The 14,837-nt window shown below is 39.0% G+C and overlaps 1 protein-coding gene across 1 annotated transcript in view; it reads left to right on the top strand.

Annotated features, from left to right (window-relative positions):
* BNC2 (basonuclin zinc finger protein 2) overlaps positions 1-14,837 on the top strand; it is a 418,491-nt gene that overhangs the window by 132,363 nt on the left and 271,291 nt on the right. Inside the window, exon 2 of the mRNA XM_030840635.2 lies at positions 1-91. This exon is cut by the window's left edge and continues 110 nt beyond it. Coding sequence (XP_030696495.1) covers positions 1-91 — 91 coding nt within the window. The remainder of the gene's footprint in view (positions 92-14,837) is intronic.

Raw genomic sequence — 14,837 nt, 5'->3', positions numbered from 1 at the left:
GTTCGGAACCAGAACGACTCCGGCTGAACCAGGGTTCATGGGGACATGGCAAAACGCTGATACTAACCTCTTATTCAGAATGTCCCAACAGGTAAGTTACTTTCATTTTTTTTTTTTAAAGGAAACCTTGAATTGTTATGTGCACTTTTGTTTCTGGTATTTTCCTTACTAAACATTTTTGAATTGTGATCACTTCGTAGTTGGGTTCTGTTATGTCATAACTGTTATTGGAACGTGCAGGGTTACTTCACGGCTTCCCTAAGGGCTACTTACAAGAAAAGGGGGGAAAGGATACCGAAGTAGAAGAAAGCAAAGGCATCTGTGGCAAAGTTTCACAGTCCAGCCTGGGTCCTGGGTCAGGGGAAGACTTCATTTATTTCTTTGTTTTCTGTTAAAAATTAAAAACAACCACAACACCACCACCACCACCACCCCCGCCCCATGTTATCTTTCTATCTGCATTGATCACTTCATCCAAGTGGCTGCTGTCTCCGAGTAGGTTTACCAACCTCACAGCCATGAAATGCAGGGGCCCCTCGGCCCTGCCCGACGGACTTCCCGGGGCTGGAAGCGGCTCGACTCCGACCCGGCCCGGGAGAGGATACTGCGCAAGAGCCGCTGGCAGCGCCGAGGGGCGCGGGTGGAGGCGGCGTGTGTGGCGGGCTGAGCCACCGGCGGTCCCACTTCCTCCGTGCCGCCGCCGCTGCCGCCTCCTCCGCGCTCGCCCTTCGCTCCCGCAGCGCCCGCTCGGCTCCCGCCCGCCCGCCCACCGGCCGACGCACTCACACTCGGGCAGCCTCGGCGTCCTCCACAGAGCCGTCCTCGGGCTGGCCGGCTGCGCCGCCGCTGGCTCTGCGGGGAGAGCCGACGTGTCCGCGCGAGGCCGCCGGCGACTGCTCATTAATCAGCGGAGTCCGCGGCTCGTACTACGTACCGTGCGCTCGGTGGTACCTACGCACCCCGCGCGCCCGGCTCCTCTTGCACAATCACTGGCTCTGCGGCTCCGAGGGGGAGCGAGGGGGAGAGGAAGCGAAGGGAAACAACCCAGAAACTTTCATCTTGGACTGTGCTCAAGCGAGGGAGGGAAGTTCCCTGGTGCCTCCCTCCCAGACACGTCTTTTCAAAAGCCTCCACCAGCAAGAGTTAGTATGATACTACCCTCCGCACAGCACGAAAGTATTACTGACGAGTTCACTGGGATTTTAAGTAGATGGAGGTCGTTAGAAAATGGATAGTGCTCCACTCATTTAAAAAAAATACTGCAGCTGCGTTCTTTTTTAAAAAACCTGTTTTTTTTTGTAGAAGTTCATGAGAACTAAATACTTTATTCAGTTAATTCGATTTTTAAAGTATTGGTAAAGAAGGAAAGAAAGCAGTTTGCCAGGCTGGAGACTACCGCAAGTTTAGAAATAGATCTGCGAAAGATAGTGCAGAGAGCCAGCGCTTTGCAGCATTTAGCTAGAGAACAGCTGTATCACACAGTTCTAGATAGGATAAATACATTTGAATAAGGTGTATTTTGACATATCCTGTAGAGGGACCCTGATTACTGCTGATACAGTAAGCTGGGATTTAAATGCAATCAACACAAACCCAATATGCAACTCTTTATGTGCAGTTTCCCATTCTTGCAAGTTAAAAAGTTCATTTCCTCCCAGAGATACTCCTTGGAGTTGCCGAGTGCTTTGAGAGGTGTATTTCTGAGGCACGTCCCTGCCTGGGTGGCTGTTTTTGTGGTTGGAACACAGAGTGTGTTTTCACTGACCTTAGGACCAAATAACTTGTCCTGGCACTTTAAAAATTAGGTGTCATATTCAGGGTTTTCTTGAGTTCGTGGAGGTCGTGTGTGTGTGTGTGTGTTTTGAAAGGGAAGATTGGTTTAGGTCTCCCTCTAGCTAGAAAAGAGTTAATAAAACCAGATAGAGATAATGATCAATTGATAAATGGCTATTGAACCACATAGATGGTGTTAGATTGCTTCTTTGGCACTAGCCCATTTCCAAGTAGATTTGAATCTAAGGAGACTTTAAGTCGTGGAAAACATTTTAGCTAAAAAACAAATAAAAGTAAATTATATAAATGATGGATCAAAGTTAGGAAAATAAATTGAAATTGCTCAGAGACAGAAACTTGTACAGCTGAGCCATTATGATGTCTTTGATCCAGCTGTTTCACTCTGTGGGTGTATAAAAGTCTCTTTTGTGTGTACCTATGTGCATGTATGTGTGAAAGTGAGCATCAGTGATAATATGAAAAGAGTAGAAATATAGGGAAGTAATTTATGCATCATGGGTGCTGTATGAAACTATATAATATTAATTATACTATTTACTAAACAGAGTAGTACAATCAAGGGAGAAAATCACAATTTAAAAAAGTGTAGTGATTTCACTATATTTTATATATTTTCTTTATTTTTTGGTTTTGAAGTAATTGGAGACTCCCCTCCCCCTCTTTTTTCTCCTGTCGTGGTTATTAAATGCTTAACCTCCTCTGCATTTTTGGAAAGCATGTGAAAGAGGGTATGAGTTTACATGGTTTTTTTTTTCTCCTTTAGGATGACATTTTAGTTTGTATAAATATTGTGTAAACTTAAATTGAAACTGTGTAAATCTAAAAATATATGTGCTGTACATGTTTAATATGTTTATTTTCCTGACCTATAGTTCATTGGCAATGCTGATTCAGAGTGTGTGTGTGTGTGTGTGTGTGTGTGTGTGTGTGTATGTGTGTATGTGCCAGAGCAAGGAAGATATCTCGCAAAGCCAACAGTTTCAAGGAATACTAGTCTCAGTATACACCTTAAGCCAGCTTTTGTCTTACTACAGGTAAAAGTTTGTCCAGTTTAATCAAGTCTGCAGAATTTTGTATTTCTAAGGCATAGAGATGTTTTTTCTATATTATGATTATTTTAATTTCTAAGAAAAAATTGACTTAGCTCATGAAATGAATACAATTTATTGGGTATATTTTTTATTTCAAAGTTTTCTGTAATAAGAAAAACTAGGATTCACCTGACCGTTTCTTTAAATATTAGAAAAGACTGACTAGCAGGTTTTAAAACTGAGTTATAGAAAATTCACCATCTGTAGTATTTAACTACAGCAAAACTTAAGAGTGTGAAATAGCTCATGAATACTGAAATTTAGTATTCTAGGGTTGTATCTTCTATGAGTAATTTAGGAAGTAGGGTTATGAAAATCTTTGTCTTTTGTTTTGTATGAGCAAAGTTAGATCTGCTAATATGTAAATCTTCAGTCTGTGTAATTCTAACAAAAAAGATACCACAATCTGAAGCCAATTTAGATTTGGTGGAACTAAGTCTGTTCCCCTAAAGTTTGAGATATGACAATTTGACTGCATTTTCCTGCCTCTCTACATTTTTCTCCTGTATTTGAGTATGATGTTTTCAAAAAGGATAATATTTTTCCATACAGACAGATATTTGGTAACCTTAAAGGGCATGACTCTTGACTTTTGTAAAGGGAGTTCTTCTTTGGGTCACTTTGATCAGTGACAGGTCGAGAATAACCAGAAACCCTTTGCTCATCTTCTAGAGTCCAGAATGTTATTTTACCCGTTTTAACCTCACAAAGTACTGTTAAAAGCACAAAATCAGGACTGCTTTTGGAAGTTGTTGTTGTTGTTTTTAATCAGGCTTTAAATGGTGATTTTTCGATTTCTGTAAATCTTTTGTGCATGTGAGAGAAGAGCAAATAAAATTTTTGTAGCTACCTCAAGGGATGCAGTAGTCTAATATATTTTGAAATCTTTTCAGAAATGAAACCATAGCAGGTAAAGGGCTAGAGCCCACACTTTTACACATTACTAGAGGCATGTACCTTTTATTATTAGTGAGGTATATTTAACCTGTTTCAAATAAGATGTGGATCCCTTAATAAGGTCTCTTTTCAGACACGAGTGAAATACTAAGTTAGAATTATAAATGACTCTGTGCATCATTATGTAGTAATTTAGGATTCACCCAATGATGTAACAAAATTAACAACATAATTTCATTGTGAAACTGTGTCTTGTTAAAGAACAACTGTCTGACATTATCCTACAGTTGCTTTATTTAACTTCATGCAAATATTATTAGTAGTGACATTTTTCTATTGTGCATTAGATTGTCTCATTAGCATGATGTGTTAGTTATCACCAGAGAAATCATTTCCTAGATAGGTGAGGGGCAAACCAAGAAAGCTAAAAATTAAATCAGTGATTTACATTAATACCAGAGCGTCTGCTCACCAGAGATAGGACAGAGTCAAGCAAACTTTCTCACTAATATAAAATCTAGCCCATTTCAGAGAAATGATAAATAAAATATATTGTCAGAAACATATAATAACATTGCTGGAATCCATTTAAAAGCAGGTTTGAAATGAATTTTTCTCCCAGTAGTCTTTTAGTTCTTTCTATTCATATAGGCAAACACAGTTTCCGTTGGTTGAATCTATATTTTCAAGTGGAAATGGTGGTTTTGTCTGACTTCCTACCTGCCCCTGCCCCCCCGCCAAATAATTTGAATGTTTATTCATTAACAGTTTAAAAGGCACATAGACAGTGTTTCTTACAAGTCAGATGCCTAATTGTATATCGCGGTTTGCTGCTTCTTTCTAATTTGTACAATACATTTTTATTCTAAACTCTGTCCCAGTCGTGCAGCCCTCCTGTCCCTTTTAACAGAGGATGTATATTCTTATTTAACCAGAGACCTGAGTAAAGCAGTTGATAGTTAATGGTCTTTGAAAATGACTTTCACTGCCAGGCATCATGCATCCCTAGGTTTCTGCACTTTTCCTCCTCCCTTTTTACTCCCCTTCTTACAGTCGGTGTGTTTTAGTAATCATGTCTTAGTAAAAAAGGATTAAATTGACCAAACTTACGGTCATGATGCTAAAATAAATATTTATATTATACTAGGAGGCATGTAATTTCAGCTTGTTGAATCGGTAGGCTGCTACCTCCAATTTAGTTCCCCTCTCTAATTTGAGTGATAATGTGTTTTATTTTGAAGTCTTAACTGTAGACATATGTTCATATAGAATTCTTATCATCCATTCTTATAATGGAACACTAAAATAGGAATATGTGGATAATTGTTAAAATACAAATTATAGCATAGAGACAGGTACCTGTGTGCTGGCCTATACTTTGTAAGTCTACGTATAACATGCAGACTTCACTTAACAGGCACTGTGTAATTTGTAATGCGAGGGAGGGGAAAGTAGCAGGCCTTATCTGTGGTGTTTACATATGTGTAAAAGCAGATCAGGCACAAACGTATTCTCAGATGTGTGTGGTATATATTGGTATATATTAAAAATCTGTGTGCAAATTTCAAGTTTATTTTCACCACAGTACATTAAGTGAGTTGGAACATAGTAGGTGATCATTTTGAAATTACTTTTCTCACGTTTCTGTCGTCTGCTCCTTGGGACTGTGTGTGTGTGTGTGTGTGTGTGTGTGTGTGTGTGTGTGTGTGTAATTTATAAAGCCTTTTGCTAAGGTGAGTCGAGTAACCACAGTCGAAAAATCAATCCCTAAAGGTGCAGCTATCTTATCTCTATAATTGTAGGTATTTTTTTATAATTGCATTTATGAGTGTATCTGAACACTCACTGATAAATTCTGTTGTTCATGCGTGGCTTTATGGAAATCTGATTAATGGAGTGACAGGACAGATTTGGGCTCCCACAGCAGCACATCCTCCCACTCTGTGTCAGGGTTAAGAGCCGCGGCAAATCCTCCCTAACTAATTAGATGCTGAGTAAGGCATCTCGGAGAAGTTGGGGCAAAAGTGAACGGGTCACAGCCAAAGCAGGATTGCAAGGACTCCAGTGATAGTGAAAGCATTCCAGTTTGCTAGGTCATGGTGACACGGGGAGCTGATTCCAAAGGAGCAGGCCGTTACAGATAGTGAGCTGGCGTCATCCACTTCAGCGAAAAACAAAAATTCTAGTGCTTCTGTCTCCCCACCTTATATGCCTGACACACACTTAAAAGTTAGATTGGGCACCTGCCTTCATCAGTCTGCAAAGCTTTCCACAGGACTTTCCCTATAAACATGAATAGCTAATGACTCTGTACAGCCTAAGAGGTATTTTCTGAACTTGGGATGCTTGAGATTAGAATATGCACACACACACACACACACACACACACACACACATATATGTATGTATCTAAAGGAATGAGACAAGAAACTGGAATTTACTTCTAGCTTGTGTCCACAATTTGAATCATTGTGTTGGAAATGAACTAGGAGTTAACTCCTTTTTTCCCACGGAATATTGTCAGGGAACTTCGTGGTAGCAGGGAGAAGAGAGTGAATCGTGGGGTGACTTTTTCAGTGAGAGAATTTTTTTCTGGGACTCCCTGCTTGTTACTATCCAAAGAACATGGAATATAATGGTTACAAGATTTCCTTTCATGTGAGGTTTGGAGCCCGGGTTGTTCTGTGCGTGGAATGAATTCTTCACCATGTGAAAATCCTCTTGTCCCTCTCGTGGTATGTTTTTGCCGCTACACAACTACCTTTTCCAGGCCTTGGTCAGAGAGAAGATTGTTTGGGGATCATAGGAAATGATTGATCTCACCCCTGTCTGCCGAAGCTGATGCCATTTTTATTTCCCAAAAAGCAGCTGGCTTCCACATTTTGCTTGGTGATCCTCGTCTACTTAAGGACCAGAGAGAGAAGGAGGAAGGGAGTCAAAAACCCTTTCAAGGAACTTCGACATCTATTTTTAAGCTTTAGAGAAATAAGGGAAAAGAGGCATAATTCAGGCATAGCAGCCTTTCTATCCTGACATACAAGCAAGACATTGTGTAGAAGAAGGAGATTTTTCCTGTAAGATACAACTGTAAACAGGCGAAAAAAATAAGATGAAAAACTTTCTGAACAACTCAAGCTCCAGGAAGTTTTAATATGTACAGATGACGTCCGGAAAATGATGCCTGGGGCGGTGACATCCGACGTACTCCCATCTCCTCACTGAGCATGACCTGTACTGCCTTCTCCCTCCCCAGTTTTAAAAGAAATTTAGAGACTAGGAAAAATAAAAGTATTGATTCTTTTTTAATTTGTACATTCCCTGTAGGAAGCCTAGCAAATTTCATAGTGTACATTCAAACCCTAAGGTGAAAAATTTATGACTAGAGTTCATTTGGGTGAGGGCGGTATGCGGTGTTGTTCTGTTCAAACGCTCTGGGAAGCATTTCATGCCACAGAGTCAGAGATCAGGAGAAGAGAGGAAGAGCTGTATCATTTCTTCATCCACAGAGCCTTTCTTAATGGAAATGCTTGTGGAGAAACAGTGCATTATTCAAACTGGCTAACGTAGAAATCAAATTCTCAGCTTATTAATCATCATTCCAATTAAAAAAATGAATTGATCCTTTAACAACAAAATAATATCCTTTTGTTTTTCTTGAATTAAGCTCATCAGTTTTTCATTTCTGTTAAGAAAATGAAAATAATCTTGAACAGTAGGAAGTTACTCATTGTAGCACGGATTCTTTTGAGCATAGCTGACATCTTATTTACTCAGTATTCTTAGACTGCAGTGTTATTTTGCTACTGTCTTTAGGGTTTGTGTGTTGTTGAGAGGGGGATGCTTTAAGTCTGTTGTGCTGGCGGCCATTTACTTAATGACCTAAATACCTGAATACATGGTTAGGCTGTTCTTTCTTCCTATTTCCGTTCCCAAAGACCTAATTTCTTACTTTATTTTCCTTTCCCCTCTTTTTTCTTTTTCTGGATTTCTCCTTACTTTCACTGGGTCTGTTTGCCCTAATATAAAGGAATTAAAAGGCAGTATCTCGCTCTGGCAGAGGGATGGGAAAGAGGTGCCACTCTCAGATGTGGTCCTCATTGTGGAGGTGCTGACAGGAGGACTGTCCCGAGTTCTGTTCTGTAAGGGTTCTCTAAGTCTGGGCTTGATAAAAATGTGTTACCAAGGGCCCAGGCTTATCATTCAAAGGCGCTGAAAGGCAGTTCAGTTGGATCCTTCACCGTGTAAGAAGGTACTTAGCTGAATAGAGATTTTGCTTTTCTCTTTTTCTTTTTTTTTTTTAAGTAATTCTTGGCTTTATCATTTTGTGCGGTTACACTTACGTCTGCGCAAGAGAGCATTTTGTTAGAAGGAAAACGCGTAAAGTTTTCCATCGATAGGTTGAAGGTATGACTCTTTGAGACAAACTGAAGTTAATAAGAGCTAACTGGAACATTTAAAAAAGAAGTCGTGGCAGGACTGATATTAATGGGTGACATTAAAAATTGAAATTGAAAGCATGCAGTATACATAACACAATGAGGAGGATTCACTACTGTTCTGTATTTAATAAATTTTAACTCATTGTCCTACACAGCTGAGAGACTGTTAAAATGGACAAGATTAGAAAATATTATTCTACATGGGAAAGACACAGCTTCCAGTCCTGGACCTGCTGTGCTTTTGTGTGACTGTCATGAATTTTTCAACTTTATTAAGGTGTCTTTTAGTGGCTATTTGTTTTCTAGACAGTTCTTCAGGACTCATACTTGATGATCAGAGAGTACCTGAACGGGGAGTTTAAAAAGAAAAATTTCAGGATAATGAATATTTTACATGCCGAAAACACTTACTTTCAGCTGGCTTAACGTAATAACACAACTAATATTAAAATGAGAACGTTCATCACTAGGGTTTAAAAAAATTTTTTTTTCTTCCATTAAAATTTAAGCAAGAAAGATTTCATTGACTTAAATCATTAGGATGGCTATTTGGGGCACCTAATCAGGCATAGGTAAAGAAAACTGCCCACTCCTGTGCCCTCTGCCAGTGCTGGAGGGCAGTGGACATGACTGGGAGGCCACTTGCAAGAAATGGGACGGTAATTATACACTGAGCATATTTATGAAGTTGCCTTCTTGTTGACCTCGTGTCAGAACATAAGAGTCAGGTAGGTTATTTGTGGCTCTATCTAATACTGCTTTTCTTTTATTCTTTTTTTTTTTTTTAGGTATAAATATTAGAGTACCAGAAAGAACCAAAACCAAAGCCCTGTTGTAGACTTTGTGGAAAGACTTACTGTCTTGCTATAGAAAAAATTTAAAACCCCACAGTGTCACATGGTAGTGCGTTTGTATGTGGTGCACAGACAGGCAGGAAGTGTACACCTGTCCTTTGGTTGGTTGTAGGAATTAAGTGATTCATTTCTAGGTTTGTTGAGGTTTGGGCGGTGGCTGCCTCAAATGCAATGAGTGTATGGATAGCTCACCCTAAAAAAGGAATTCCTCATGTTAGGAATGTCATTTTAATGATTCCTTACTTTGTAGCCTTTTGGCTCCTTGAGGATAGCTTTTTGGGGAAGCTCAGTGTCATTCATTGGGAAATAGCTTGATTGAGTCTTACTTTGTAAATTGCCATTTTCAACCAGTGAAAAACTGCAGTTATCCTCAAATGAGTTAGAACTAAACTGAGATGGAGATACCAAGATTAGACTCTGACTCGAACTTCAAACATCTCATCATTTCCCTTCCCAACCACTTCTTTTTTGTTTTCTTGGACAACTTTGGAAAGTAACCGGGGACTGAATAAATCTTAAAATATCTTACCAATCCTATTGTCTGTTAAACGGAGTTCCTTGTGAAAAAGAATTTTTCCATTTTGACTCTATTTTTTGACGTTTATTATAAATGAAGTAGGAAGGGATCGAGAGAGAAGTCCAACATCTGGGAGAGCTTGTTTCAGTAGCCAGCATGGGAGCCCGAACCCTGGCTTCATATAGGTGAGACGTGTTATGGGAATAAAGGCCTTGTGCATTTAATGAACCCCGCCTGCCTGTCAGCTTGGTTTTTCTTGCACCATTGTTGTTCACATAGGAAAAAAAGAGTCTTCACAGCCTGTGGTGAGATTAGAGTAATGAAAATGAAGTGTTAATCTGTCGATAGCTAGCACATCTCATATACTGCTTCCTGGGCCACATTCATGCTTGTATAATATATTCCAGGTTTTCTCATGACCAGAGAAGCTTGGATGCTCATTATATTAAAAAAAAAAAACCCTTTTGGTTAAAAGAGAGAAGTGCTAATTTTTACTTGTGCAGATAACTATTTTTAATAACTTCTTTGTAAACCGACTGCTGCCTGCCTTCTGATTATGCTGATGACCCAGTGTTCTTTGTGTGGTGGTATGCCTGTACTTTTGGTCTCTCTCTCTCTCTCTCTTTTTTTAAAACAAATGTAGAATGTTGAAATGCGCCTCAGTGTAAGCCTAGTTTGAGATACCCTTTCCTAGAAATCAGTGATTCATAGAAAGAAGTGAATGGAATACCTTCATCCCCATAGAATATAGATTAAAGAATATTAAACATTCATTACCTCATGCTTTATTTTTTATCTTAACACAATAAAGTGCAAACAAAAATAAACAAATCAGGAGTCTTCTAGAACTGTTTTATGTATTTGCAGTCAGCTGCCATGTGAATCTGAGGAGAAAATTTTAAAACTTTGGTCATCATGGATGGGAATTAACTGTGTTTTTCCATAAAATTCCCCTTTCTAAAATGTTATAGTAGATAAATCAACATGAATGTGGTGAATTATATCAATACTTTTCCTAGAACTCTTGTTTTAATTTTTGTTTTTTACCATTTTACTCATTAGTCATTTGAGAAATTTAAAAATTTTTCTAAAGGGATGCTCTTAAAGAAGAAAGAGAATAAGTTTAGTCTTAGATTATACCAAGATGTTTTAAAGAAAATAATGTGAACCGTTACATGCATGCTATCCCATGGGGTCATCTCTTTAAGAAGCACCTTAAGAGATGGTTTCAAAAGAAGTGTAAAATGGGTGGGGAGAGGTAAATTAATAATTGAGTTCCAGGTGTCTGCTTCTAATTGCTCAAATTTCAAACATAAGGGATATTAAGGAAAAATGCTTCCCAAAAGGAGTATATCACATTGTTGTTCAGCTATCGGGCCTGAGACTATGGAACTCATACTTATGGCATTTTCTCTTTTCCTAGTCAACTGGGTGTTAAGGAATGCAGTATGATCACTATGATTTTGTGAACTGTTTACTTAAAGTTGTTCAAGTTGTTAAGAATCAAGAGATTTTGGGGATTAAAGTTTGATTGTGAAGTAAATTTGGTATGTGTTCAAGGGTTACTTTCTTAAGGTGAAACTGGAAGAAAAATGCCTCTCTGATAGGAAGGAAACACCTAATTAAAAATAATCTTTCAAGAATGTGGGCCAATGATGAAACATAATTTGCAAACACTCTCCTAAAGTTGATTTACATTTTTTTCTTTTTCATAAGTTGGAATATGGCTGGTCATAGCATATTTAGTGCATTCTGAACCATACGGTACAGCAGAGATAGCCTGTTGATATCCTTTGATGAAGGGAAAGGATACTTTCCTCTGCTAAACAGGGTATTTCTAATTTGTTTGTAAACTCTGTTAATAGATAGAAGAACTATATTGTTGTGGTTAATTGGAAATAGTGAACTAGAAAAGACTTTCTCCTTGCACTTGCTTCCAGTTAAGAAAAAAAGCAAATAGAAGTGCATGGTGACTTTGTCATAGACATCTGCTTTTAGGTAATAATCATTTTTAAAGAAATATGCCATGACTTTTGGGGTCATTTGAACCTGCAATAATGTCTATTTAATATAAGTATAAATGTCAGATTGTGGCATACATGTGGAGCCAGTAAAGATGAGTATTTGCTATGATAATATTCATGCATTCTAAATGTTGACTTTTAAAATTTACCTTGAAGATGTATTCTATTTTCATATTAGGGTCAGTTTTCACTTAAGTATATGATCGTTCAAGAAAGGAAGTGCAGAAGTGTTAACATGTGAAGGAGCAAAATGGATGTAGAGCTCAGTAACAGTTTGACCTGAGCACGTTTTCTGGGCTGCAGAGAAGAATGTGGTTGATTGAAAACTAGTGTAAATGTTTTGTTGAACCACTGTGTAAGACAAGATCATCAGTTTTGGATTTGCTTTACAAATTTTTTTAATTAGGAAAAGCAGTTTGCTTTGCACTTGATGTTTGATTGAACAACTATATTTTGAAGTAAAATCTACCCACTGTTTTACATTGTGTAAGCCCATGAAATAAGAAAGAGAAGACACCCTTCTCTTTTTCTTCCACAAACTCTGTAAACCCTCTTTGGAGTAGTATGGCATTTTAAAGATCAGGAGGTGCCCAAAAGGGCCATGAGGAAGTAAGGTAAACAAAGCAAGAGGTGTGACTCTGATGGGGACTGTGGTGGACCAGAAGGCTCTTGTGTCAACCACAGTGAGGTAGCAGCTCCCCAGCTCTAACCGGTTGTTGCCAGGTGGGAATGCAAGGCCCAATGCTGTGAGGTCTTCCTCATCTCTCTCTTTTTTTTTTTTAAATGGGAAGTCAGAAATCTAGATTTTTATGTCAGAATCTCCTGATTTTTAAATCTTGGCAACCTTTTCAAATGTTTTTAAAAGTGTGTGGTCCAAACAAAACTCATCTGTAGGCTATATTCAGCCTACTGGCTGCCAGATAGAAACCTCTGTTTTAGGTAATATTTTCAAGGATGAAGATAATAGTTTCATTGCATGTGAGCATTCATCTTGGGAATTCCCCACTGGGATGAGACCGAATTCTTCATTTTTTTTCACAATTTGAAAAAAGTTTAGGGCTTCCCTGGTGGCGCAGTGGTTGCGGGTCCGCCTGCCGATGCAGGGGATGCGGGTTCGTGCCCCGGTCCGGGAAGATCCCACATGCTGCGGAGCAGCTGGGCCCGTGAGCCATGACCGCTGAGCCTGCGCGTCCGGAGCCTGTGCTCCGCAACGGGAGAGGCCGCAGCAGTGAGAGGCCCGCGTACCGGGGAAAAAAAAAAAAAAAAAGTTTAGTAAATATATTTCTGGTGCTGAGAGTTTTGATGTATATAGCTTTTCTTTTTATGACCCACATATAAAGAAAAATCAAACATGAGCAAAACAAAAAATGGACAAAGACTTTTAATAAAGGTAGAAAAGTAAGAATTTTAGGATTCTAGGGAAGGAAGGGGAGATTTCTAAATTTGGAGAAGAATCCCATGATTTGCGTCAGTCACTGATGTATATATGAAAAGCTGAATTCAACTATAAAAGGCTTTTCATCTCACCTTTAAGCAGTGGATTCTTGGCCCTGAATCTTTGTGGGAATGCAGTAATTTACCAGGCAATTGATTATGATGTCACGGGGAAGAGATGGACCACAAGGCAAAACTTCCCCGTACTAATTCGTACAAGGCCAATATTGTATACGAGCTTCAAGAAAACATCATTTATGTTGTATAAGATGAGGTTTTCAGTGTCTTTCTAAATTTTTCGAAGGGGCTCTTTAAGAGAAATAATCTATTCATAATTGAAATTCTCTAGGCAAATCATATATCAACATTTTCAACAGAACAGGTAATTAATTGGTTTGAATTTCAAATTGAAGGTCATCCTGTTATTGATTTTTGTGGGAACAGGAAACAAGAACATCTTGTTAAAATGATCTGCAAACGGGGCCTCCGTGTGCCTAGGTTCTATCTAGGGTCTTGTTGAACAGCATTGCTGGACAGTGTCAGACACCAATCAGAAGGGAGTCATCACTGATGTCAACATTAACAAGCTGTTGGTTTGCTTCCAAAACAGCAGAGAAGAGCTGAGCTGGAGGAAAGACCAGAGAGTAACAGTTTGTTTTATATAGCAAGTCAGGTATTTCAACTCAAGTGACTGGTGCAGCTTGTTACAAAGCATGTGTATGTGTGTCAGAATGACGTTGGTGTGCCATGTGTAAGAAGTTCAGCATCAACACAGCTGGGACTTACCACTTTGAGAAGCCTTTCAACTGGGAATTAGATAAAATATCTTTAATAGAGGGGAGGGAAGCACTGCAGTTAAGAGGGTGGTGAAGAATGGAGGATAAAAGAATATACCCTTTTAGATGCTCTTCATTTTTATAAAATAACATTTGTGCTTTGTATTTGAGAAATAGTTTTATTGTTCCATGTGCCAGGCTATTTTAAAGCAGTAATTTCTCTCCCCGCTGTGTTTATACTTCTCGCGAATGGTGTAATGTGAGGGTAACATGTACTCGGTGGGTGGCAAACATGATGCCTTTCTAAACTGGAATAGGTATTTTAATTTGAGCTGTGCTAAACAAGTTGGAAACTTAATGCAGCTTCTTCTTAGGGTTCAAAGTAAAATTCTTAATAAAAAAGGAGGGGGAGAGTCTTCCATTTTAAATACCCTGGAGCCGTTAATGCAGTTATTTCCAGGTCGACTTCTTTTTGTGTAGGCATGACAGTAGCACCAACCATCTGCGTTAAGCCTTAACATTCCACAGAGCCACTTTAAGTTTATTATGAGCTTCAAAGCCTGCTCATCCCTAAGAGAATATCAAGTTTAAGCATGTCACGTTGCCATAGTCACTGTTAACTTTCTTAAATCATGAAGTGCCTTTCTTGAGTCAAAAATGTTGACTTTGCTATAGGTGATCCAGTCTTCGGGTCCAGTGCAGTCATCTCTCTGATTGTTGACCCCTTGAATTGTCAGTCCACCCTGTTAGCAGTGGTTGGAAAGTACCCCAAATAAGGCAGGACTCTGCACAATTTGTTTAAAGCTCTGAGACGATGTCAACATTCTTTTTCAACTTGATTCTTAGAGCTCAAGTCATTGATCCCGTTTTACCAATTCCCAGTTGGAATTTCATTACAGTTTTTAGAAATGTAGGGGAGGGTGGGAAAAGATGTTGATGCTGTCCTAATACTTGGGAGTTTCTACACCACAGAAGGCTAGCGCTTTGGGAAAGAATATGGGGGCTGCCCAG

This window comes from Globicephala melas, chromosome 6, assembly GCF_963455315.2.
Source record: "Globicephala melas chromosome 6, mGloMel1.2, whole genome shotgun sequence".
NCBI classification, from domain to species: domain Eukaryota; kingdom Metazoa; phylum Chordata; class Mammalia; order Artiodactyla; family Delphinidae; genus Globicephala; species Globicephala melas.
Note: the sequence above shows the minus strand (reverse complement) of the source record. Positions and strands in the feature narration are given on the sequence as shown.